This window comes from Penicillium antarcticum, assembly GCF_028974205.1.
Source record: "Penicillium antarcticum strain IBT 31339 chromosome Unknown utg000004l_segment0_segment0, whole genome shotgun sequence".
Classification (NCBI taxonomy): Eukaryota; Fungi; Ascomycota; class Eurotiomycetes; order Eurotiales; family Aspergillaceae; genus Penicillium; species Penicillium antarcticum.
Window position 1 is genome coordinate 194776 of NW_026695302.1, and position 23263 is coordinate 218038.

Consider the following 23263-nt stretch of genomic DNA (forward strand, 5'->3'; position numbering starts at 1 on the left):
TCATTTTTCCTCATGGGGGGTGTTTCAGATTCCAAATGTAACAGTAAACAATAAACAACAGAAGCAACTCTTAGCCTTGAATGATACAAAGCATGATGAAACATCGACAGATGCAGTAAGTTGAAAAGACTTAACTCATATAGACATATCACTAAGAATTAAATACAATAAAGATCGGGTACTAGAAAGCAAAAACACGCTCTTGGCTATCATAACCCGTGGCTGTCCTCAAACAGACCTAAAAAAAAAAGATAGAAAGACAGAAAGGAAACGTCTATGAACAGAAAACAAATGCAAGATCAAAACATCAAAACAGATTAGTCAAGATGGCAAGCATCAATCCAACCACCGCCGTAGACCAAAGACCCGGCAGCGAAGCAGTAAAACTAGCCCCAGATATGACATTCGAACCCACAGTGACATTGGTACTAGCAAATTCAGAGCCACAATGCGAGTTGATAATCCTCGCAGAGGGAAGGTAAGTAGTATCAAGCGACTGACCATCCTTCTTCGCCCAACGAGCAAAGAGAGCCATAGTCGCCTGCAGACACTGACTACAAGTCGGTTCCGCACCAGCACTCAACGCACTCCCAATGGGCATAAAGTAAACATTATAATCATCAGGCGCGGAAGAATTCGACACAGCATCGACGAAACAGTAATCCTGTGTTGACGGGCTAGTCAAACAAGTAGCACGGTACATAGGCTCATACGCAACCAAGTCCTTATAAGTGCCCGTAACGACTGAATTGCCATTGCCGTAGTCCTCGGCGCAGTTATCGCTGCCGAGGAGATCTGCCGCGAGGGAGCTCATGATTGCGGAGCATTGGGATACATCCTGGGAGCAGGAAGCGTCGAGGACGCGGGATGTCGCGGCGGCTGAGGTTAAGGTGTGGAAGAAGGAATTGGAGTTTGTGAGGAGAAGGGAGACGGCGTGGCAGTCCGTGATTGTGGAGTTTGCGCGCCATTTCTTGTAGAAGTTTATGCAGCTGGTTGAGTTGGCGAAGTCGTAGGAGAGGGTATCGTATGGAGTTGGGAGTTCTGAGGAGGAGGATGTCGATGCTGTGAGGATTCGCCGCTGTAGGGCTTTCTCGTGTGCTAGATGTTCTTTTGATCTAAAAGATCGCTGTTGATCGGCGATCTCTCCACTCGGTTCCCAAGCCGATCGCGCAACCGCATCAGGTTGATCTGATGCCTCCACCGGTTGTGCCAATGTTGCGAATGTCGATATGCAGAGGATTATTAGGATTAAAGTGGCAAAAAGAGGTCGTGCCATTGTGAAGCCTGGTTGGCTTGGCCGGTATTGGCGAGAGGTACTTCTGAATCTCGGGAACGACAGACAGTGGCAAGGACATGGGTTATAATGAATGAGGTTTGCTTTGAGCAGGACGCGATTGGAGTTTGGTCGAACGAATGACGGTGCGCTGAGCGTAATAAAGAAAGAGGGTTAGGAGTATGCAGCCGGCTTGGACATGTCGCCGTTACAGGACTCTGAAAGAGATGTCAAGATGTTGAGGTCGAGACGAGATGGGGTCCCAGTAATATTATAAAGGTTAACGCGATTTTAGGCCATCAGTAAACTTAACAATTGAAGCAGCCAAGGCCGAGAACCTGTCCGTGCCATGCGCTAAGACCGGAACAAGGCAAGCTTTCGTCTGTTGGCCGAAACTAGACTGTTCTGTGGGACTTCGGCTCAGGGGCAACTGCATCATCCCGTTAATAGTGCTCCATAGCCAAGTATAGTTCGCGTTGTATATTGTACTATTGCACGGCATTTGCTTGGTTTGAAATGGCAACGGCTTTGATACCGACATTGGTTCCGACTTTTAATTCCGTGAACTGGCGGATTGGCGGAACATCCCTGAGCACAATCAGCCTCAAAGGATTGGCGTCTTGGGGATCATCCGGTCGAGACCAGTCGATGCGATACGCCTGAATCAGGCATCTTGTCGACCAGCCGGAATCTGTGTGACTCCATCTGAAACTGAAGGGAGAGTTTGCAGGTAAAATGAAGGCAAGGGGACTCGCACGAGTATGGTACACGTTCTGACCAAGGTTAAAGCGATGAAAAGTGATGGATCAATAATCTATCAGTATGAAGTATGAAGTATCAAGTATCAAATATCAAGGATTATATCATATCAAATTATCAAGTACAATGGGCTACTAAATGAATGCACATGTAGATGTTGTAGTTGTGATGGAGAAAGTGGGAAGAAATCGTCGACCGCCAATTAGGTAAGAGCGAATTCGGTGACTCCCCTCCCCCCACAGATATCGATATCTAGAATGTACATCATTTCCTGCATACCCTTGTATTCTCTACTTTTTTATTATGGACGATTCATTGGTACCTGAAACTCGGGTTTTGGCTGTAGCTAGCCATGTAAGTTTTTAAATTGCCTCCTTTCGGGCTCCGAACTGACTCTCTCCAGGTGGTCTATGGGTATGCAATCCCAGTCCCTGATATTGATCAATGTCACCAAAGCACTAACACCCACTAATAATCCAGCCATGTCGGAAACACAATGGCAACATTCGTCATGCAATCACTCGGCTGCGAAGTGGCCGCCTTGAACACCGTTCATTTCAGTACGTTGCAGTCCGGCCCTGCATCCGAAGCCAGACTCACCGGAAATTGCAGGCAATCATACGGGCTATCGCCAATTCAAGGGGACTCGTGCCACCGCCCAGGAAATTTCAGACCTCTATCAGGGGTTGTGTCAAAGTAACCTCACAGACTTTGATGTCATGCTATCGGGCTACGCCCCGAGTGCCGCAGCAGTCGAATCGGTAGGCACCATTGGCATTGACCTGCAGCAAAAGGCTGAAAAGAAGCCCGGCTCTTTCTTTTGGGGTGAGTGCTCCATCTGGCCTGTGCATGCCTGCACAGACGCTGATAGTGGGTACAGTGTTGGACCCGGTTATGGGCGATCAGGGAAAGTTATATGTCAACGACGATGTGGTCCCGGCATATAAGAAGATTGTTCCTTTTGCAGATTTGATCCTCCCAAATCAGTTTGAAGCCGAGTAAGTATCTAATGTACCATGACTCACAGTGTCTAATGATATAGGGTTCTCTCTGGCATCAACATTACCTCTCTTGCCACGCTGGCTGAGGCCATCACAGCCATTCATCGCATCTATTTAGTCCCTCATGTCATCATCACCTCCGTTCAGCTCTTCAAGCTCTCTCAATCTGGCTCCACTCCATCCCCCCCGGAGAACTTCTTGACAGTGATCGGCTCAACCACAAAATCAGACGGCTCCCCTCGTCTATTCCGCGTCGATGTTCCCGCTCTTGACTGCTTCTTCAGCGGAACGGGTGACATGTTCGCCGCATTGACTGTCGCCCGACTCAGCGAAGCCGTTTCCGCTGCCAGCAATAACCTCCGCGCCACCAAGTCGTGGGTATCACCAGACAGCGTTGCAGCAACTGATCTCCCATTAGCGCAAGCAACCATTAAAGTCCTCTCTAGCATGCACAGCGTGCTAGAGCAAACCATGGAATCGCGCAACGCCGAACTGGCCAAAGCAGTCCCCGCACAAAATGGCGACCTGATCGCCGAGGAGCAAGCGAAACGGGATTATCTACGCCAAACCAAAGCCGCCGAAGTCCGGCTAGTCCGGAACACGCGAGTGCTCCGTGATCCCAAAATCCAATTCAAGGTACAGGATTGGCGGAAGGAGGACCTTCCCGCACATTTGCAGTAGGGCGGTCCCTTGATCTCATGATGCATACATATTACCTGCGACATGATTGGACGATAGAACTAGACGGGAAGTTCTGGAGCATAGCAGTGGTTTCGGGTGGACTCATTCTTACCGAACCTTTCGGTCTGTACATAGATTTACTTCTTAGATCAAGCCATGAATGTTTTATCATTGTAACGTCTCACGCGCGTGTCAATCGTAACCAACCAGCCAGTCTATTTTATTATCCCATTTACCTTTTTGCAACCCAACGACATTTGATTTAAACGCCAGTACTGCCGAAACCACCGGCACCACGGACGCTCTCCTCGAGTTCCTCGACGACGGCAACCTCGGGGGTATAGATCTATACAGAAGTCAGACAAGCAAGCAGATTGTGTATAGTTAGTTAACTCACCCGCTCCAGAACCAGCTGGGCAACACGATCACCGACCTTGACTATAGACACAAGACATGTTAGCAAACATCCCACATCAGTTGAGATTAAAACTCAGAATACATACCCGGAAAATCGACATCCGAGTGGTTAAACAGAAGAACCTTGACCTCACCGCGATAATCCGCATCAATGACACCAGCACCGGTATCAATGAAGTGCTTAGCAGCAAGACCAGAGCGAGGAGCGATACGGCCATCTACCACAGCATTAGCGACCCAATCCAACAGTGATATCCCAAATCAGACCAAGATTAATGCAAATCATAGGTATAGGTGTAGCGACATACAAGTGCCCTCAGGAACAGCAATAGCAATCCCAGTATCAACAGCACCCTTCCCCTTAGCAGGAATAACAGTCTCCTTGGCGCTGTAAATATCATAACCGGCAGCAAAAGCCGAGCCGCGCGTAGGCGCCTGGGCCGAGTCGACCAGCTTCTTCACCAGCAGCGGGGGAAGAGGCTGGCTAATGGAGGTCACGGCGGGGGCAGTCATGTCTGCGGTCTCTGTCTTGGTGCGTTTTGCGAGAGGAGAGGTTGGGAGGGAGGGAGGTTGACGGGCTTTGGAGACGGATTCAGAGACTGGGGGGGTTGTCTCTTTGGTCATGGTATTATAGAGGAGGTGAGAGATCGAACCTAGAGAGCCAAAGTGGTCAGAATTGAATTGCGGTGAGTCGCGTTTCACCGCTGGGACGCGCGCCGCGGCTGTTTGTGCTGTTTGTTCTTGTCCCCGCTTCCGAGGGAATGCTGGGGCCGAGGTTCGTGCCGTCGGTTACTACATTGATTTGACTACTTGTACTTTAGTTCTGCTCTGCGTTTCTACGTCTTATTCGTTCTGTGATTTGGTCATTATGGCAGGAGCTGTGCGCCAACCTATAGATATCCCCTCCTTGGAGCGGTACATTGACCAGACTGTACCAGAGCTCAAGACTCCACTTGATGTCAAACAGGTAGGCAGCCATATTACTGTTAGCATAGCTTGACTAACTTGTTAGTTTGGCTTTGGCCAATCTAATCCTACCTACCTCCTTACCACCACCGATGGAAAGCAAGTTGTCTTGCGGAAGAAGCCTCCGGGCAAGCTGCTCTCCAAGACAGCTCATAAGGTCGAACGAGAGTACAAGATCATTCGGGCGTTAGGGGACACCGATGTCCCAGTACCCAAGGCATACTGTCTCTGTGAAGACAATGCAGTTATCGGAACGCCCTTTTATATCATGGAGTTCCTGGACGGGCGACACTTTACCGACCCGGCCATGCCTGGAGTGAGCGGAGAGGAGAGGAACGCACTGTATGTCATCAGCCATCTTGGGCAGAACTCGGGTAGATACTAACCAAAGCAGATGGAAGAATGCGGTCCAAACCCTAGCGAAATTCCACAGCGTAATTCCCAAAACCGTCGGCCTCGAGACCTTTGGCAAACCAAGCGGCTTCTTCGACCGCCAAATCGCAACCTTTACCACAATCTCCAACGCACAAGCTGCAGTCCGCGACCCCGACACCAACGAACCAGTCGGCGAACTCCCCCACTTCAAGGACATGGTAACCTTCTTCTCAAACAAGACAACCCAGCCCGCCGACCGAGGAACGCTCGTGCACGGGGACTACAAAATCGACAACATGATTTTCCATAAGACAGAACCACGGGTAATTGGAATCCTAGACTGGGAAATGGCCACAGTCGGGCACCCACTGTCAGACTTCTGCAACCTAACTAGTCCGTACATAATGGAAGGCGCCGACTCGCAGCTGGAACAATTCAAACCAGGCGTGCTGTCCGGACTGCCCTCGCGCGCGGACTGTATTCGCTGGTACGCCGAGGTATCAGGGTATGATACTCGCGGTGATATCGCGTGGGGGGATGCGTTCTTTGCGTTCCGGGGCTCCGTGATTATGCAGGGCATTGCGGCCCGGTTTGCGGGGCGACAGGCGAGTAGTGCTCGGGCAGGAGACTATGCGAAAAGAGCGAAGCCTTTTGCGTTGGGGGCTTGGGAGAGGGTGAAGCGGGTGAAGGGGGAGGGCGTTAAGGGGAAGTTGTAATCTCCCACATACCCTTATCCTCACTTCTACAGAGTCTACAGAGTCTACAGGAGTCATAGTCAATAGTAAATAGCAAACAGAGTTGAAGCCTCAGAAGTAAGCACTTAACCCCATTCGTTCATATGCAGAGGAATCACGACGTGGCAACCCTCGGGCCTTTATAGATGTCGGCCGTTATGATTGGTCAGCGGGCTGCGGCTCTACGCGTAAGTGAGGCTGAGGGGGTTGAAGAACCCACTTTACAGTACCATACCGCTATCTTTGCTCGGTGCGGCTGATAGGGGTCACCCGTAGTGGTTATGCATGTCCAGTTATAGAATAGTGTACTATGCATGGACACCTGGCTAGCTGGCGAAGTGGCTAGCTAAGTGAGGCTGGGTGAAACGTGGATCTGCCAGCGTTGAGAGGGGGTGGTAAAAGTACGTTACCTGAAACGAACGAAGCCGTCAGTAAGCCCCCTGTGGGGCCCGGTTGTTGACTCCGGAGTAGCGGTGGGACTAGCCGACAGGGGAGGATTAGGGGGAGAGCAGGGAATAATAGTGTGTGTCAGGGTAGGCTAAGGTAGGAGCGAGGGTAAGTAAGAGAGAATAAGTAAGAGAGAATAAGCAAGAGAAGAGACGAGACAAGTAAAAATAAATGTGATGATATATATTACTCTTACCATACAATACCACATGCGGCTCACTTCCCCCCCCCCCCCGAGTTTCTTTTCTTCTCTTTTTCTTTTCCCTTTTGTCTTTTTTCCTTTTCTTTTTCTTTTTCCTTTTTTTTCCAGTCTATTTTCTGCCTTTTGCATTCTCACGTGGAGCTCTGAGCCTCTGACTTAGAGACCTTAGCCTCCCTTTCTTTTTGCTTTTTGCTTTAGCTCTCTCTTCTCTCTGTCCTACATGGCGTCTTGACTTCGGATCACTTGAGCCTCACGGGACCCATTCACTACCCGCTCTCACCTTTCCGGGTAGGTTCCTCTAGCTCTACTACCTGGCTCTCCCTCTACTTTACCTCAACACATCTCATATCTCCCTTCTCTCTCTTTCTTCTCTCACTTCTATCTCCCCCTTCTCCTTTTCTCCTCGTATGCCATGCCTAGCTTGTTTTGTTTCTGCCCTCGGATCATCCTCTGTCCGTAACCCCTCATCTGCCTCAACTTAGCTCCTCCCACTGTTCTCTCCGATTTCTCCGATAGTCGGCCTTTTCTCTAGATCCTGATCCTATATCTAACTTCGATAGGCAATTCTGATGTGTCATCTCTATTCTCAATTATAAAGTGCTGATGCACTTCATTGATGACGTCCGACATGTATGACTCGGACGATGCCTACAACAGGTCGCCAGGCTTAGAGGCGACAAAGGTCAACTATGGAGACAATCCTTCACCACCGCCATTTGTTCCAACCGGCCCTAAGGATGGCGCGACGGGTTCCCGTAAGCCCGCGCCAGAGACTCAGACCTCAACCAGTGAGGGCGACCGAGTGCTGATGGGGTTTCTAGCACCGAACCACCCCGAAATTGCCATTTCTGCTAGGGAATCTCCGCTGGATTCGGATCGCAAAAGCCAAAAGCAACCAAAGGACTTTGATCCCAGGAAATTGAATCCTTTCGCAAAGTCCGAGAAAGAGGAGAAGCCGCTCCTGGCTCCCATCCCAAAAGAGGAATTGCGAGAACGCTTGCCATCCATTAGTGAACGACCTGCGGATTTTCCTTTTAGCAAAACACCGCCAGATATCAAGTCGCGACTACCATCATTACAACCAATTCAGGCGTCGCCCGCGTCTTGCGCAAACTCCCCAGAGAGCAGCCAGACTCTGCCTTCAATTCGCGAAACACTCAGCGCATTGACAAACTTTGGACCACATCCACCACACCCTCCACGCCCGTTCTCATCATGTCCAACATCAACAACATCAGGAAATGATTCTCCTTACGATCGACCATTCCCGGCCAAGTTTCCCATTCCCCCGAGCCCGTACTCTCACTACTCGCCTGTGAGCATGAAAGACTCCTCTACCAACCCTTCTCCAGCTTCACATGGGGCTTTCTGGCGCGGTCCTCAAACAGAGATTCTAACAGCTCCAACCCCGTATGAGGCATCACCAATGTCAGCCACAAGCCCTACTAGCTACCCTACACCGACTGAACAGGTCGGGACAGGGATGAGTGACCGTGTCTCACTTGCAGCCTCGACTCCACAGGCCAATGGGGGGCCGACGGGTAGTTACAAGTGCACTCATCCGGGGTGTACTGCGGCACCATTCCAAACACAATATCTCCTCAAGTAAGAGCACAAATAAATCGCCAAAACCCCTCTAACAAGTCCCAGCTCCCACGCCAATGTGCACTCCCAAGACCGACCCCATTTCTGCCCAGTAGAAGGATGTCCACGCGCCCTCGGAGGCAAAGGCTTCAAACGCAAAAATGAAATGATGCGCCACGGCCTCGTCCACAACTCCCCGGGCTACGTTTGTCCATTCTGTCCAGACCAACAACACAAATACCCCCGACCCGACAATCTTCAACGGTTTGTCCTCCGAGCCTCAATCTGACGTCAGCCGAACTAATGCCCCCAGACATGTCCGTGTACACCACGTCGATAAGAACAAAGACGATCCTATTCTGAGACAGGTTCTCGCTCAAAGGCCTATTGGCAGTGCCCGTGGCCGAAAGCGAAGGATGAATAATACCTGACATCCTTCTTTATATCCTATTATTCCCTTTTTTTTTCTTGTTCCTATTGATCTCCGGTGCACCCTTTATCTTGACCCTTCCTCGTGTACCCCGGTCCTAAGCTCAGTACGACACAGCATGCAACCCTGGCGTTTTGTTTCACCTACCATCATCACTACCATCGCTATCTACCACTTCCTACACCTCTCTATATTCTCTTTCGCTATCTTTCTCACTTCCTCTCTGTCCTCTATCAACATTATGCGTGACGACCATCCAGCTCAGCCGTGATACCTTTCTGCTGTTATCTTTTACTTTATTAGTATCCTATGTTTATTTTTGATCCTCATCCTCACCTTGATCTTACCCTCTGATTTGACCTTCTGCAATGATACCATCCGTTGTCCATTGTTAGAAATTCATGATGTTACATGGGCCATTCGTTTACCCGGAGTGTCGTGTTGTTTACTATACTATACTATCTTTGACCTCTCCTCTATTTTTACGTTCACTTCTTTATATATTTTGTCTGATCAATTGCATTGGGTTGCCTTTACATTCGCTTTCAATTGCTACTATGATTTCAGTGCTGTGTGTTTAGAGGAGAAAAGAAAAGAATGGAAGAGAGAATGAAGGGAGTGGAGGGTGTTGATCATTCCCGTAAGTTATGCGTTTCTTCATGGTTCAAGTGGGCCGCGACACGTGGAAGGGAATACGAGGGATCTACAGCAGCGGGAAATTTATCCCTGCTTCTATGCGGTCTATTGTTTTGAGGCTGTACGAGGATACGAGGATACGAGTCCACATATGTACACACCCGCTTGATACGCACTACATCACTTTATAGTTTAATTAAGCCCAGAGCGAGGAGTTTAATTATTACAGCGAGACTCTACTCCATACAATTATGACATCTAAGATGATGAGACAACACCGAGAAAAAAGACTGAATTGTATTATCAAGAGAAGGTAGAAGGAAAGGCACAGATGCCACTAAAAGGACTCTACGAAAAAAAGAACCAAATATGAACAATAAAGTGCATTTTCGGCCGGTTATAAGAACCAAAGCCAGAATCCCCCCCCATGGAGATAAGTAACTACCCAAAACCAGGTATATGGGCACGTTAAAAAGGCCAACCAAAAACCCAATACCAATACCAAACCAATACCAAGAAAAAGTTCCATAAGCGCTGGCATCATGAGAAAAGATCAAAACTAGCTAGAGAGAATCATATCGTCGCCTTAAAAGCACATTCAAGAAAAGAACAAAAACAAACATAAACAAGGCATATCAAAAGACATCGGACCGTGACGGGGAGATCATCATATCAACACGGAGAACACTCGTTTTGTACATGTCGTAGCAACGTGGGATGAACACAATGAAAGGGGAGGGGGGAAGAGGAGATTGAATCAGATCGTGAGAGTATGAGGATTAGGTAAACTCCACACCATGTGCTTGCTGCCTTTCTTGGCGGGTACGGGCTCGCTCGGCACGTCTGCGACGGCGGTTGTTCGCGTATGAACCGCTGACATCCGTGCCGGTATATGTAGGCGAGGTGATACTACCCGGGCCATAGGGCATGCTTGAAGGGGCAGGGTTGGGGATAGGAGGGGGTGGCGGCATGACGCTGACTTGCGATTGGGGTGCTGCCCATGAAGATGAGGGGGCCATGGATGCTTGGGGTGGAGCGAGGGGAGCTGCAGCTGCAGCGGCTTGTTGACGTCTTATTTCTGCGTCTTGTCGGCGTTCCATTTCTTCGACGCGGCGCCAGCGATCATCGTGGGCGTCTTCATGGCCGGATAGGGAGCCTATGCTGCTGTTGCGACGGCGGGAGTTTCGTCGTTCTCTGCGGCGGGCCTCGCGACCTGCCGCTGCTTCCTCTTCTGTCAGTCGGCGGAGGGTTACATGGCGTCCGTCGTTGTGCATCTTGACTTTGACAGATACTGGTGGTGACTCGACATGGTCGTCGCGGTGTCGACTGTTGCTTCGGCTGTGGCGAGAAGTTGCTCCAAGCGCTGCTCCAGCGGCAACAGGTGCAGCTAGCTCTGTTGCATCATGGGAAAGACGAGAGTGACGAGAAGGAGGCCGTTCAGGCCGCAAGTCACCAGAGAATGTTTGGTGAGCTGGCGGCATCGGCGGTGGCATGTCCGAGACGATGCTACTATGAACGGCGCCCGAAGCCATAGGTTCAGCCGTGAGAAGAGATTCTCCATGCGATACATGTCGAGGTGGGCGGGTCAGGTCTGTTTCAGTGAGATCACTTTCAGAGTACGAGCTGGTCCTTCTTCTTGGGTAGAAGCCTCCTTCTCCCTGAGGACGTCGCTTGCTGTTTGCTCTCTGTAAGGATTCATCGATGTCATCTTGGCGACGAATGTCCTCCAGCCGCTGTTTCTCTTCCTCGTCTTTCTTGTTGCCACGACTAAACAATCTCTTCACGGCAGCAAAAGCACCGGCACCCAAAATTGCGTCTTTGACGCCAGATGACTTTCGCTTGGGAGGCTCAGTGAAGTATGTACTGTTGTAATAAGACGAACCCGGGCTTTGTGATCTGCTCGGGAGACGGCTTGGTGGTCGGTTGAGTGGTGTTCGATGGGTTGGCTCTGGTCGGCCATCTTCCATCCTGCTAAGCGACTCGTCTGTGTAGCTATTAGTGCGCGAGTGAGGAGCCGGTCTATATCGACCGGACTCGGCATCATCTTCACGCTTCTTTCGACGATCCCACCACTTCTTGGCTAAAAGACCAGCCCCAGCTAAAGCACCAATTTCGAGAAATTTCTTACCGAAACCACCACCATGTTTGGAAGACTCATCCGAGTACTTCTCATCCGAAACTGAGGTGCGGGATTCCTCATAGACCTGACTGGCGTGGCGACTGCGAGGACGTCGTCGGAACATTGAAGCCAGACCAGCGGCCATAGCACCCCCAGCAAGTGCTTCACCCATGTGTCCACCGCCATGGTGCTCCGAGACCTCTGATGGTCCGGTGTAATGGCTGTGACCGCCACCATGCTCACTCCCCATATGATATCCTTCGGTATCATATCGATACGAGAGTATAAAGTAGGCAACCAAGTAGGCGAAGGCTGCAAGAGCGAACAAGATGAAAAGGACCTTGGGCGAGCCATAAAGTGTAAGTCCCAGTGGGATCTGAACAATTCCAAGAACAACAAGGGCACGACCCATCCACCGGTGAAACTAGGACACGTTAGATCGAGTATCACTTCATTTTCATTGATACTTACCACCAGCTTCAAGGGAACATGAACTCGTTGTCTCTTGCTCTCCACTTTATGAACAAACCAGCCCCAGAGTACTTGGAAAATAACCAAAACGTAGATTGCTAGGCCAATTCCATGGTGAGGGTTGGTCAGGCTTCTTTCTGGCCCAACTGCGAACCATCCAAGCACAAAGACGACAGTGCTCAGGAGCAAAGTCAGCACCTGACCCCAAGCATGTAATTTAAATGCCCAGTATGGATTCCATCGGGAGTAATATCGGATTATTAGGGTTGATATAGGCACGATGCCCAAGAAAACAATTGCTGCAATAACGCCGTGCGCGATGATGATAGAGTGGTAACCGGCCATATCTTTGAACCGATTGCCCATGCCTATAATAACTTAGTAACGAAACAAAAGAACAAAGGGATTGTCAATAGATAAAATTCCTACCATTGTATCGCATCGTCTCAAAGTTGACACCCATCAAATTGGGTAGCAAGAACGTATCTCGCCCTGAGTCCCAGGTGCCATCTCCAACATGTAGAGTGTTTGACGAGTATGTGCTGCTCCCCGCAGCGGCGAGGCCCGAGTCTGACATTTTGCGTCCGATTCTTCGAATACCACACGTTCTTCAATCTGGAATGTCGGAGTTACCGAAGGAGATCTGTCGAGATCCCCTGATCCGAAGAATGCACCATGCGACAGCGGGATTGGTATTGAGATTGGAATGCTGAATGACAAGAGGCCCGACGAATTGTGGACTGTCCAATCAATAGGTTCGGAATGGGGTGTTTCACAAGATCTAGGTAGGATAGTCGAGATGAACGAGAGGTGAGGATAGGGAGGTAGGAGAGAACAGGGGTGAAGAATGATAATATTGGAGATGAGGCCGTAACCAAAAACCAAAGATCTGGGAGGAATCACAACAGGAGCTGACCGATTCCCCAGTCAACTGTTTGCTATTTCGGGTTTAGCGTGACAACACATAACCCGGACAACGGCTGACTCAGCCAGCTATATGAAACTGACCGCCTTCTATTTTGGGCATATCTTATCAGCTGATCTTATCATTGCGTGCTCCACGCGCCAACTTGTTCAGACACCCTCGTCTCCCCTCGTTTCCTCTCGCCTCTTCTCTTCCTCTCCTCTTCAAGGATGAGGTCCTAGACTGATTCAACATGTCCCCTCAAATGGAGGTGTTCATTAAAGCCCTCTCCCGGTTCGTGCCATATTTACCTGCCACTTACACACAGCTAACCTTAATAGGCTCCTAGGGTGGTCATAGTGAGTTCCGCATCCCTCCGATTGAGTCACCAGATCACAACTAATCCCAGCACAGTATGCTATGTTGGTCAGGGTCTTTCTATCCCCAACCTCTCACCAATATCAAACGCAAGTCTACGGTCGGCTTATCGATTGACCTGTCCACAATCAATCCATTGGGTTTCGTTTGCTATGCGATATACACCGGCGCATTTTTATACTCACCAGTAATTCGTGCGCAATATGCAGCCCGACACCCCGTCGCCGAGGAGCCGACAGTCCGGTTCAACGATTTTGTATTTGCGGCCCACGCGGTGGTGCTGACCCTCATCATGTATACACAATTTTGGCCATTCATCTGGGGTCTGCATGTGTCCCGCTTTCAGAGGATTAGTTGGCTGATGGCCGGTCTCTTTTGGGGATCTGTTCTGGCTCCTGTGGTGGTTATGTGGATTGTGTTAGCGCGTAGCCCGGATGGGGGACATGATCCTTCATCCTGGGCGTGGATTGACGTGGTAAGTACAGACATGTGGAGTGGAGATATCGCACCATGATTTGGAGAGAGAGAGACCTAACCTGCAACCAGATCTATTCGTTCTCATATGTCAAACTTCTCATCACCATTGTGAAGTATATGCCGCAGGTGTGGTTGAATTACCAGCGCAAGTCGACGGTGGGCTGGAGTATTGGGACTATTTTGCTGGATTTGGCCGGTGGTGTTCTTTCGATGGTTCAACTGATACTAGATTCCAGTCTTCAAAATGATTGGAGTGGTATCACTGGTAACCCGGTCAAGCTGCTGCTCGGCAATGTTACGATCTTCTTCGACATGATCTTCGTGATCCAACACTATGTCTTGTACCGGGAGGACTCGAAAAGAACGCCTGGCCCCGGCGTGCGAACACCACTCCTCGCTCAAGACGATCCTGTGAGAGCCCAGGCATGAGAGCCCAGGCGGAGTCATACATGGGGGCCAAATCCAAGACATGGGGCAGTTCTCTATTTTTGTAGCGTTAAGACATGGGGTCGGGTTCCGATCGCCGTCTTACAGACCTTGGCGATCTAAGGCGTATAAGACTTGATAGATGTACAATGTTTGAGACAATCCAAGATGGAGCGAGTGCGAGCTCCAGCGAGAAAAGTATGACAGAATGGCCCCCAAACAGCAATGCATATGTATAAGAGGCTCGAAGTAAGACACCGCTACTCGGATTTGGGGGCCCCCAGCATCTGCCCCTCCAAAGGCGCATATAATTGGTCCAGCACAGGGATAAGCACAAAGTTCTCTTCTTCACCCAATCACTTCACGCAAAACAGCATTGCCGGGATCCGTTGACGGTTCTGACCGTCGGTGTCGGGTTTTGGGGCTCTAGGCACTGCCATAGCTGAGCCAAGATCCGCAGTCCTATCCCCTTTGGATCATTCTTCTTCCTCATTCTGTTCGCTATTTATGAGTGGCCCGCGCCGGTTACTTCTTCAGGGCATGATCGCCCGTATCTTGATAAAAATATGTGAATCATCTTGAATTCCAGCTCCCCGTGGTGCGTATTGCGTGTGAGAAACCAGAATACTACCCTTAGACGAACGTAACGTTGGATCTGACTCAACGGACTGAAAGCATTCCAGGGTCGAAAGAATAGTTGTGGACTCATAATGGAGTACAAACATGAGGTCGCCACGTTTCAGGAATAACGTGTTACACTATTCAACTACATAAGGCTGGGGCTAGGATCCCGGACAGTTGGGCGTCGCGTGGCTTCCCAGGGCCAATCAGCGACGGAAGTAGGACGGACCCTGTCCAAGATCGCAATGAAAGCCTATCCCATCAGCCCTAATGCCGTTAGTAGAGCGCACCATACTTCTACAAACGACTAGTCTATGCAAGTCCCGAGTGGATCGTCATTGCCAAGGACTATGCAACCCTGGGCTGTCTGTGATTCATTCTGATTCAAAAAGCCTCGAGTATTCAGCTGCATTATCATTATTTCCTGAGCCTGCAGATCTCAAATTCCTATGCGGAACGCCTGGATCTTAGGATTACAGCACTGCCTCGCGTCAATACAGCATAAATATAGCTGCATCTGCTAAATACGAGCCTCGTCGATCTCCGGAAGAACCTTATAACGCTTAGGGTTGTCTTCTACTTCACTTCTCACGCTTCACTATTTTTCTTCGACTTTTTTTACAATCCAATTGTATGAGAGGGCTTCCCTCCACGGTCATCTACTTCAGCCAAGGCTTGCTCTCACATATGAGTCCCAACTCTTCAACCATTGCCTTTCTATCAACATCCAACATGTACTCTCGTAATAAAAAACAAAACAGCATGTATTCCACTGTACCTGACAGATGCCGGAAATTAGAGCCATGCATGGCGGGCCTAACAGCCCACCCTGAGCTCAACCCTATGCCCTCCGGCATACAACCGCTGGACTTTATGGACACATCAGACTCACGCACGTTCCTCGCACCGGAAAACTATTCCTCAGTCAGACGAGGCTCCTGTTGTAGCGATACACTGGGCTCCCAGTACGCTTGGTCCACGGCCTCCAACGATCTACTCGCAACCTCTCCAGCCCTATCCTCGCTCGAGCCCTCTTGCTCGGGACAAACCTCGCCCTACATGCAGAGCTACTACCCACCTAGCTCTATGCAGTCCAATATAGGCACACCAAGCTACAGTCCCCAGCAAATCAACAAATGGTGCATCGAAACAAACCCAAACCCCGTCGACTTCTACCCATCCTACCCACTCAACCCAAGTCCCATGCCCTACCCACCACCAACAGAACTCCACCCAGACCCATTCGCACACAGCGACAACCAAAGTACAGCAAACGACTGGCTCTCAGTGCCATCCTTCACAGACCCAATCCCAATCCCACCCCAAGTCCCCGTTCCAGACACCTTCTTCCCAGTCTCCTTCCCTCAACACCAACCCCAACAAACCGAATCACCACCAACAACAAGAACAAGAACAAGAACAAGAACAAGAACAAGAACAACATCAAACACCTCCTCCACAGGAACACGCCCCTCTCCAGCCCGTTCCTTCTCCGACAACCCCTCACCCCCAAATAGCAATATCCCAAGCGACCTAAGCGCCTACGGAATTCCAACAACAAACGGCGCCTGGCGATGCGCACATCCAGGCTGCTCCAGCCAAGCAGTTTTCAGAAGAGGATGTGACCTTCGAAAACACTTCAACAGACATCGGAAATACCTCTTCTGTCGACATGAAGGGTGCCCGCAGGCTTCGCAAAATGGGTTTTCTAGTAAGAAGGATCGGGCACGGCACGAGGCGAAGCATAACCCGGGCATTGTTTGTGAGGCTGTTGGGTGTGGACGGGTGTTTAGTCGGGTTGACAATATGAAGGATCATGTCCGGCGAATTCATCGGAGGGGGATGGGGGATGGGAGGTGATGTGGGATGGGATTGGATGAAATTTATTTTGGGTAAGGGCACGGTTATGGTAATGGGTACGTTTATGATGGTGACGATGTTATGGGATATATGGTTTGATTCTGGATTTGTTTTCCTCTTTTACGATCTGGTTGTACTATAAGTGGGAATCGATATGGCGAATTGGTAAGGGTTGTGTCTCCTCTCGGTGAGGATTGACTTCTAGAAAAGGATAAAAACATGGAGGCATATGATAAAGGGCTAGGACTTCATTTAGAATGAGGATTAGTATCTGGTTTCTAGAATTTGATATGTGAAATGACAAAAACACCCTCTTTCGAGGTGAGAAATGCCTTAAACCTCTTGTACTGCCATATTGAAGTATATTTTGTTTGCAGCCCTGTATCCAACATGTTAGTCCACCTTTCATAGGTGAGTGAATTGTAGAATAACTCTCACACATATAGTTCAACTGGTCATTGAAAATTCATTTTCAAGGGTTAGGGCTTAGATATCTAGTATTTTTTTTTCGGAAATAGTCTCCGATCTTGACTAGTCTCACAGAACATATAACACTCTCGTACCAAACCCGAGTAGCTTCTTGACATAGCAACCACTTCCTCACACTGTATGGGGACCAGAATACTACCATTGAACTCTCTAACTAGCTTAATCCTGTGGTACCGGCATTTCTGTTGAATGTTGAATATACACAAAGAAGTGATATGCAATGTGAGATGCTTGATATCAATACAAGATTCTCGAGGAGTGCCCCAAGGTTCACATCATAATTCCTTTAAGAAACACTAAGATCGATCAAGCCCTCCAGCTCTATGGCATTCGAGCTAAGAAGTAAGTGGATATGGCCAGCAGCTCAGATCCAACCAGGCAAAATAATCCCGGAAAAAAGCTGCACTCCCATATCATTAGTGTTGTTCTGCCGATCAAGGATGGCACCCGTTATTGGGAGACTCGTGAGACAACTATTTCAGCATGTGATGGGTGATAGTTGAAAGGTAGCCACAGGGCCAGGATCGAAGTCGCTGTTAACGGGCAGCAGATAGTGATCACTCTGAAAGATCCAACTCGATCGGCAAGATAAGGAAGGATGTTGCGGCCCGGGATCATACTTGCACTGCGAGATCAGTTAGTCCCGGCTTGGTTCTTATCCCGAAGTCTTCGTACTTGATGAGTGAAATCAGATAAATGGCAAAGGTATCGGAGAAACTGGTGTTCAAGGCATTACTCGATATAAATTAGAAAGCTCCCCATATTCCCCACATAGAGAGAAACGACCCTCTAGCGAAGAGAGCAAATTGCTGCTGTTTGAACAAGCCCAGATCAATCCATAAAAGATGAAATGAAGATTGGATGCAAGTTTGGCGGCATTTGACTTCTTGTATTCGAGAACAAACCGCATGTTCTGACTTGGAATGGCAACTCGATAACGTGGAAGCTTTGAAATCCACGTCCCAAAGCAGACTAGCCAACCATGGATCCCTGGATCGGTCCGCGGGATGTCGGGACCCTAGTCTACATGGGGTTTAGTGGCGGCCGACAGCGCGGACGATAAAAGAAAAGTACTTCCCTTTGTCTGCTTTTACCTCGCACCAGAGGTAAACATGGCGGCCGATGGTGGTAAGTCGAAGGCAATTTATGCTCCACAGGTTTGCGCCATCTGCAAAGCCCGAAAGAAGAAGTGCGACAAGCTACTGCCCACTTGTGGATACTGTATCAGGCAAGCGACTGCATTGCTAATATATTGATTGTTGCTGAGAGCTGTTTCAGCAAAGGCATTACCTGTGTATACGGAAATAGCCCCTCCAGAAATGACAACCATTCGATACCGTCTGCTTTCTTCTTCGCGCAGTCAGTCCCATCTGAACCGGCTGTAGCGGAGGCCAATCTGTACCGTCAGGTCCTTCAACTCATTCATCAAACGGGGCAACTCGTAGACGACCTCAGCGCTCGATATTTTCAGGGCCTGCACCGCTATCTTCCGCTCTGCTCGCGCTCAAACTTTTACGGCAATCTCATTACGCTTGGCGCCATTCCCTCCGCCGGGTTTTCAGTTCTTTTGTTGACCATCTGTCTGACCGCATCTGCTGCTCATGTCGATCGTCAATCCCTGCGACGCACCACCAATTCCCTCGTTGCTCTCGTGCAGGAGTCTCATCCCGTTTCCATCCCCGTGATTCAATCGCGCCTCCTACTGGCCGTCTATGACTATACCCAAGGGCGGCCAGAGGACGCATTCCAGGCCATTTCGGGTTGTGCTCGCATGGCCTATGCCGCTCGCATTCATCCCCACTTTCTTCACAACCGTCAAAAGGACACTGTGAGTCCTGGTACTGATATCAAAGCATGCTCGGATCTGGATGGTCCGCAAGCAACAGAGGCGGCCAATACCTGGTGGGGGATCATTATCTGTGAACGGTAATGGCACCTCTTCACGATAACACCTCACACATTATGCTAATTTGACGCTCTGTCAGGGCCTTTTTCTGCGAAGTTGCCGTATCTGAGCAACCGCTTTTGACCACTATCCCTAACGGCGATGTCCTGCTGCCGATTGAACCTGATACCCTGCAGCCGGGCGAGTGTCTGCGTCAGGATGTTATGCTGATACATGAAGCCTCCATAGCGGTTTCCTGCATCGATTCTTTCGATGTCGGGGGCTTCGGTCGCTCTGCCCAGGCCGCTTGGCTCCTGGATCAGGTCTTCAAGGCATTGGAAATTCCAAGCCTGCACACTAGGCTTTCACAGTTCCAGGTTCTAGATAACACAATCCAGACCTTCCTCGGGACACTCATGCACCAATGCTATGCAAACGAGAAGCTGACTGACTTTTGTCAGCCGATTGCCATTACCATACGGTCAGTCGGTCCTCCAATTTAGAGGGAATTCCTTTGTTAACAAGTCTCCTAAAGAGCATTGTTCATAATGCACTGGCATATCCTCAGGCAAACATCACAAGTCTTCGACCTCGACCCGAGGTTTAGGTCGCTTGAGGACTGGCGGCAACGATCACATACGGTGCTAGACTCTGCGACCAAAATGGTCTTCGATATCGTTGAAACCCACGGAGACTCGGGCCTAGTGCCTCCCAGCTATTCATATATCATCAAATCTGCACTAGAACACATATATACCAGACCGGATTGGAAAGACGACAGCGCGTTGAGGAGTGCAGAGGACCGGCTTCGAAAATCACTACCTCATGTTAACCAATCCCTGAATGGCATGTAAATACAAATATGAGGTTCACACGATAGGCTTAGGAATAAGGAAACAAGAGATCCAATCTTCTAATTATGATGTTCAACGAATTACCAATTGCAAATTTGTGTTTCCAGAATTAGTCTTTGTCTCATTCCATTCATATAACGATAAGGTACAGTTGTCAAGACAAATGCTCCAAGGGCGCATTCCTATCTACTTAGAGAGACTTGCACGCATGGCCATTTTGGAAAAGCAGAATTGGAATTGATGCAAGGTTATATGACTACGTTTATCAATCCTTGGTTTGGATCACCTAGTATGTGCCTGTCATCACAGACAGTCGACCACCATCAGTGAGGAGAACGGAGCCATTGGAGTAGCTTCCAGCACGGCTAGTCAGATACAGAATAGCACCAGCCATCTCCTCATCGCCACCAAACCGTCTGGCGGGGATGAATCGCTGGTCCTCAAATGCCTCCTCTTCAGGCTTACGATTCCCGATGAGGGCGGAAGCCAGTTCGGAGGGATAGACTATTTGAGTATGTCAGTTTTCTGCCCACTGTAGGTGCCACATAATGACAGATTGAACTTACCTCCCGGAGCAATGGCGTTGACACGAATGCCAAATCTGGCCAATTGGGTACTGGCATGTTTGGATACCTGCATGATAGCGACCTTGCTGGTCAAATAGGGAGGTGACGATGACCAGTGTCGACTAAATGCCGAAACACTGGTCGTGAAGATGATCTGACTCTGGATCGATGGAACATGGGAGCCTTCTTTGGCCGGCTTGCCAAAGCCGCCCTTCAGGGCGTTCTGGGTACCAGCGTCGAGCAACTCTAGGAAAGCCATCATGGTAAAGAAGGCCGCGGTAACGTTTAGAGCCAGGGCGTCATTCATTTCCTCTGGAACAAAGTTGGTAAAAAGAGTCTCGCGCAGCTCGAAAATCGAAGCAGTGGGACTAAAGCGCACCGGGGGGCCGATGCTGCCCGAATTGGCGACGACGAGGTTGACATAGCCAACTTCCTCCTTGATGAGATCCACAGCGGCCTGAAGGTCAGCCTTGGATGTCACATCAGCTTGCACTGGAACTATGCTAGGATATTCCGCGGCGGTCTTTTCCAGTACGTCCATGCGGCGACCCAGAATATAGACCTTATGCGCACCATTGGTGGCAAGAGCCCTTGACATAGTGAGTCCAATACCTATTTGGTATTGAGTCAGCAAATGCTTTTGGCAACAAGAATGGTGGATTACACTGACCACTGCCTCCTCCGGTAATGACAGCCACAATGCCGTCAACCCGGAAGATCGTGCTTGAATCAACTGCAGATGCCATTTTAGCAGGCCTAATGTTGGCTTGATAGGAATGAAAATCAGAAAGATGATGAGAAAAAGAGATGGGGGACTTCTTTCGCTAAGATTTCGACTTAATATTTAGATATGTCTTACATGTCCAAGATCATTCGAACGAATTTGAGTGATCTGGGTCCACAGGTCCCATGAGCCTGATTAGCAATCAAAACCAGAATGACGAACCCTTATATGGAGTACATTATGAAAAAAAAAGGCAAAGTACTGACTCTAATGGATTAGGGCTTCCATCCCGGTCTGGTCTCGCGTGGGCCTGTCGGGATGGCGGCCGACGGGCGCCGCCACTAAGGGTCGTTAATGTCAGCAAACTTATCAGTCTCCTCCATCCTAGTGAGATCAAGGCGGCTTGATCTTGTAGGCTTGGTTGGTTTCTTAAATTAATTCATGGCTTCCAGGTTATTTCCCATGTCGTCAGTCCTCTATTGCTAGATTCTTTTGGTGCCCAAATTTGCGTTTCTCAGTATTTACATAGCGACTAGGACATTTGAATAAATTTATTTCGAGGTTTCAGGCTGGCATGACAATGTCCCATGAGTGATCGAATACCTCGGAAAAGGCCAAATCTTAAGATTAAAAGGAATCCCTAATAACCGGGGTGAATCAGGTCAAAATAAAATTCGAGCTGTCGTTCGATCCTAGGCCTAGGAAAACATTGTGGCCGGGTGGTATGACGATGCAAGGTCTAGTTTGTCGGCAAAGGGGCTCTTGGGCAAGATGCATCGGTAGAAGAAGCTACAGATGTATAGTTCGAAGTCTCAGAAAGAGCAGCCTCGCCCTTTTCCTGAGAAGTCCCAATCAAACTAGAAACCAGAGTCTGAACACGTTTATAGCCCGCGTCCCATCGACCACTAAATTTGGTCATGTTGAAATGGTTAGCATCAATTCTGCAGCCCTTGAAGTCTCTCAGAACTGCAGAGCTCTCGTCGACAATCTTTCCCACGGTTTCGTTCATTGGCTTGGTCTCGTAGAAACAAAATACCTTCAAAGAAATAGCACCTCCATGAAGCATATCCTGAAACGTATCCACGTCCCTTTGCAGGTCATTTGGTCCCGATATCATCCCCAAGTGCCCTTTCTTTGTTGTACGTATGTACTTTGCAAGTCTGAAGGTATGACGGGCTAATGATTCACCGTGGTGCGGAGTTCCCATGAAGATAATACCAAGAGCATAAGAGGAGATTTGCCAGAGGCCATCAACCCGAGTACTGAGTATAAGTGCTTTCTGGCATACAAGACCACCAAATCCATGTGCAATAAATAGGATGGGTCTCGTAGAGCAATCTTCTCTTTCGCTGACAAGTGCATACGCCAGGGCTTGGCCATGGTCAGATATTAGACTTGAGGCAGCGATTTTCCAGATTCTAGACAGATCGACATCAAATCCAAATGTCATGATGCGCGCAATCGGAAAGTCCCTGGCTAGGAGGTCTTGGGGCCAAAAAATTCCCTTTTTATGCGTCCATGTTTCCTCGCGGTTGCTGGTTAATCCATGAACAAAGACTATGCTAGTCAAAGTCAGTATTGTTTTTTTTTGGGCTTTTGGAACTCACTCTATGTTGGCATTCGATGTATCGGAGAGTATTTTCATTCCTATTGCGCCATCTGTAGAGAATCTATGTTGTGAGCTAATTTCCATATCCTGATCTTGGCAATGGCAATACTTACACAGGATCTGTCGAGCTCCTCCGCAGCCTATTCTTGATGGCCTCCATAGCCATGAAAGCACCCTTTGATCTTCTGTTTTAGATACCAAGAAAAGATAACGCGGGAAGACGAACGAGCGAGGAGACGGGTTAAGCGCCTGATGGTGTCCAGCTGAGTATATAACCTCCACAACCCTATCTGAAACTGAAACCCCGCTTCTTAAAATATAAAAGAAGAGTCTCACGTCCGGATCAGAATCTAAGCGAAGGTTACACGGGTTTCT

At 49.2% G+C, this 23263-nt stretch overlaps 11 protein-coding genes across 11 annotated transcripts; 6 read left to right on the forward strand and 5 right to left on the reverse strand.

Annotated features, from left to right (window-relative positions):
• Positions 1-307: 307 nt before the first annotated feature.
• Positions 308-1276, reverse strand: N7508_004029 (uncharacterized protein; the record flags this gene model as incomplete). Its single annotated transcript, XM_058462095.1, has 1 exon — positions 308-1276. One exon carries the CDS (start codon positions 1274-1276, stop codon positions 308-310), a length of 969 nt encoding a protein of 322 aa, XP_058320720.1.
• Positions 1277-2335: 1059 nt separating this feature from the next.
• On the forward strand, positions 2336-3714 carry N7508_004030 (pyridoxal kinase; the record flags this gene model as incomplete). The annotated part of the gene is made up of 6 exons (XM_058462096.1): positions 2336-2386; positions 2436-2446; positions 2513-2592; positions 2645-2857; positions 2913-3030; positions 3075-3714. 6 exons carry the CDS (start codon positions 2336-2338, stop codon positions 3712-3714), a joined length of 1113 nt encoding a protein of 370 aa, XP_058320721.1.
• A 262-nt stretch (positions 3715-3976) lies between these two features.
• Positions 3977-4755, reverse strand: N7508_004031 (uncharacterized protein; the record flags this gene model as incomplete). Its single annotated transcript, XM_058462097.1, has 2 exons — positions 3977-4060; positions 4630-4755. The coding sequence occupies 2 exons, from the start codon at positions 4753-4755 to the stop codon at positions 3977-3979; spliced, it is 210 nt and encodes a 69-aa protein (XP_058320722.1).
• A 244-nt stretch (positions 4756-4999) lies between these two features.
• On the forward strand, positions 5000-6188 carry N7508_004032 (phosphotransferase family protein; the record flags this gene model as incomplete). Its single annotated transcript, XM_058462098.1, has 3 exons — positions 5000-5098; positions 5144-5439; positions 5492-6188. The coding sequence occupies 3 exons, from the start codon at positions 5000-5002 to the stop codon at positions 6186-6188; spliced, it is 1092 nt and encodes a 363-aa protein (XP_058320723.1).
• Positions 6189-7471: 1283 nt separating this feature from the next.
• Positions 7472-8870, forward strand: N7508_004033 (uncharacterized protein; the record flags this gene model as incomplete). The annotated part of the gene is made up of 3 exons (XM_058462099.1): positions 7472-8460; positions 8506-8703; positions 8753-8870. 3 exons carry the CDS (start codon positions 7472-7474, stop codon positions 8868-8870), a joined length of 1305 nt encoding a protein of 434 aa, XP_058320724.1.
• A 1414-nt stretch (positions 8871-10284) lies between these two features.
• On the reverse strand, positions 10285-12672 carry N7508_004034 (uncharacterized protein; the record flags this gene model as incomplete). The annotated part of the gene is made up of 3 exons (XM_058462100.1): positions 10285-12048; positions 12096-12463; positions 12525-12672. 3 exons carry the CDS (start codon positions 12670-12672, stop codon positions 10285-10287), a joined length of 2280 nt encoding a protein of 759 aa, XP_058320725.1.
• Positions 12673-13252: 580 nt separating this feature from the next.
• N7508_004035 (putative L-cystine transporter) lies at positions 13253-14283 on the forward strand (the record flags this gene model as incomplete). The annotated part of the gene is made up of 4 exons (XM_058462101.1): positions 13253-13293; positions 13341-13358; positions 13414-13852; positions 13924-14283. The coding sequence occupies 4 exons, from the start codon at positions 13253-13255 to the stop codon at positions 14281-14283; spliced, it is 858 nt and encodes a 285-aa protein (XP_058320726.1).
• Positions 14284-15633: 1350 nt separating this feature from the next.
• N7508_004036 (putative C2H2 transcription factor) lies at positions 15634-16761 on the forward strand (the record flags this gene model as incomplete). Its single annotated transcript, XM_058462102.1, has 1 exon — positions 15634-16761. The coding sequence occupies one exon, from the start codon at positions 15634-15636 to the stop codon at positions 16759-16761; it is 1128 nt and encodes a 375-aa protein (XP_058320727.1).
• Positions 16762-18362: 1601 nt separating this feature from the next.
• N7508_004037 (fungal specific transcription factor domain-containing protein) lies at positions 18363-19638 on the forward strand (the record flags this gene model as incomplete). The annotated part of the gene is made up of 3 exons (XM_058462103.1): positions 18363-18378; positions 18636-19176; positions 19236-19638. The coding sequence occupies 3 exons, from the start codon at positions 18363-18365 to the stop codon at positions 19636-19638; spliced, it is 960 nt and encodes a 319-aa protein (XP_058320728.1).
• A 637-nt stretch (positions 19639-20275) lies between these two features.
• On the reverse strand, positions 20276-21301 carry N7508_004038 (SDR family NAD(P)-dependent oxidoreductase; the record flags this gene model as incomplete). Its single annotated transcript, XM_058462104.1, has 3 exons — positions 20276-20493; positions 20556-21167; positions 21226-21301. 3 exons carry the CDS (start codon positions 21299-21301, stop codon positions 20276-20278), a joined length of 906 nt encoding a protein of 301 aa, XP_058320729.1.
• Positions 21302-22018: 717 nt separating this feature from the next.
• On the reverse strand, positions 22019-23054 carry N7508_004039 (esterase/lipase family protein; the record flags this gene model as incomplete). Its single annotated transcript, XM_058462105.1, has 3 exons — positions 22019-22841; positions 22887-22949; positions 23002-23054. 3 exons carry the CDS (start codon positions 23052-23054, stop codon positions 22019-22021), a joined length of 939 nt encoding a protein of 312 aa, XP_058320730.1.
• Between the last annotated feature and the right edge of the window lie 209 nt (positions 23055-23263).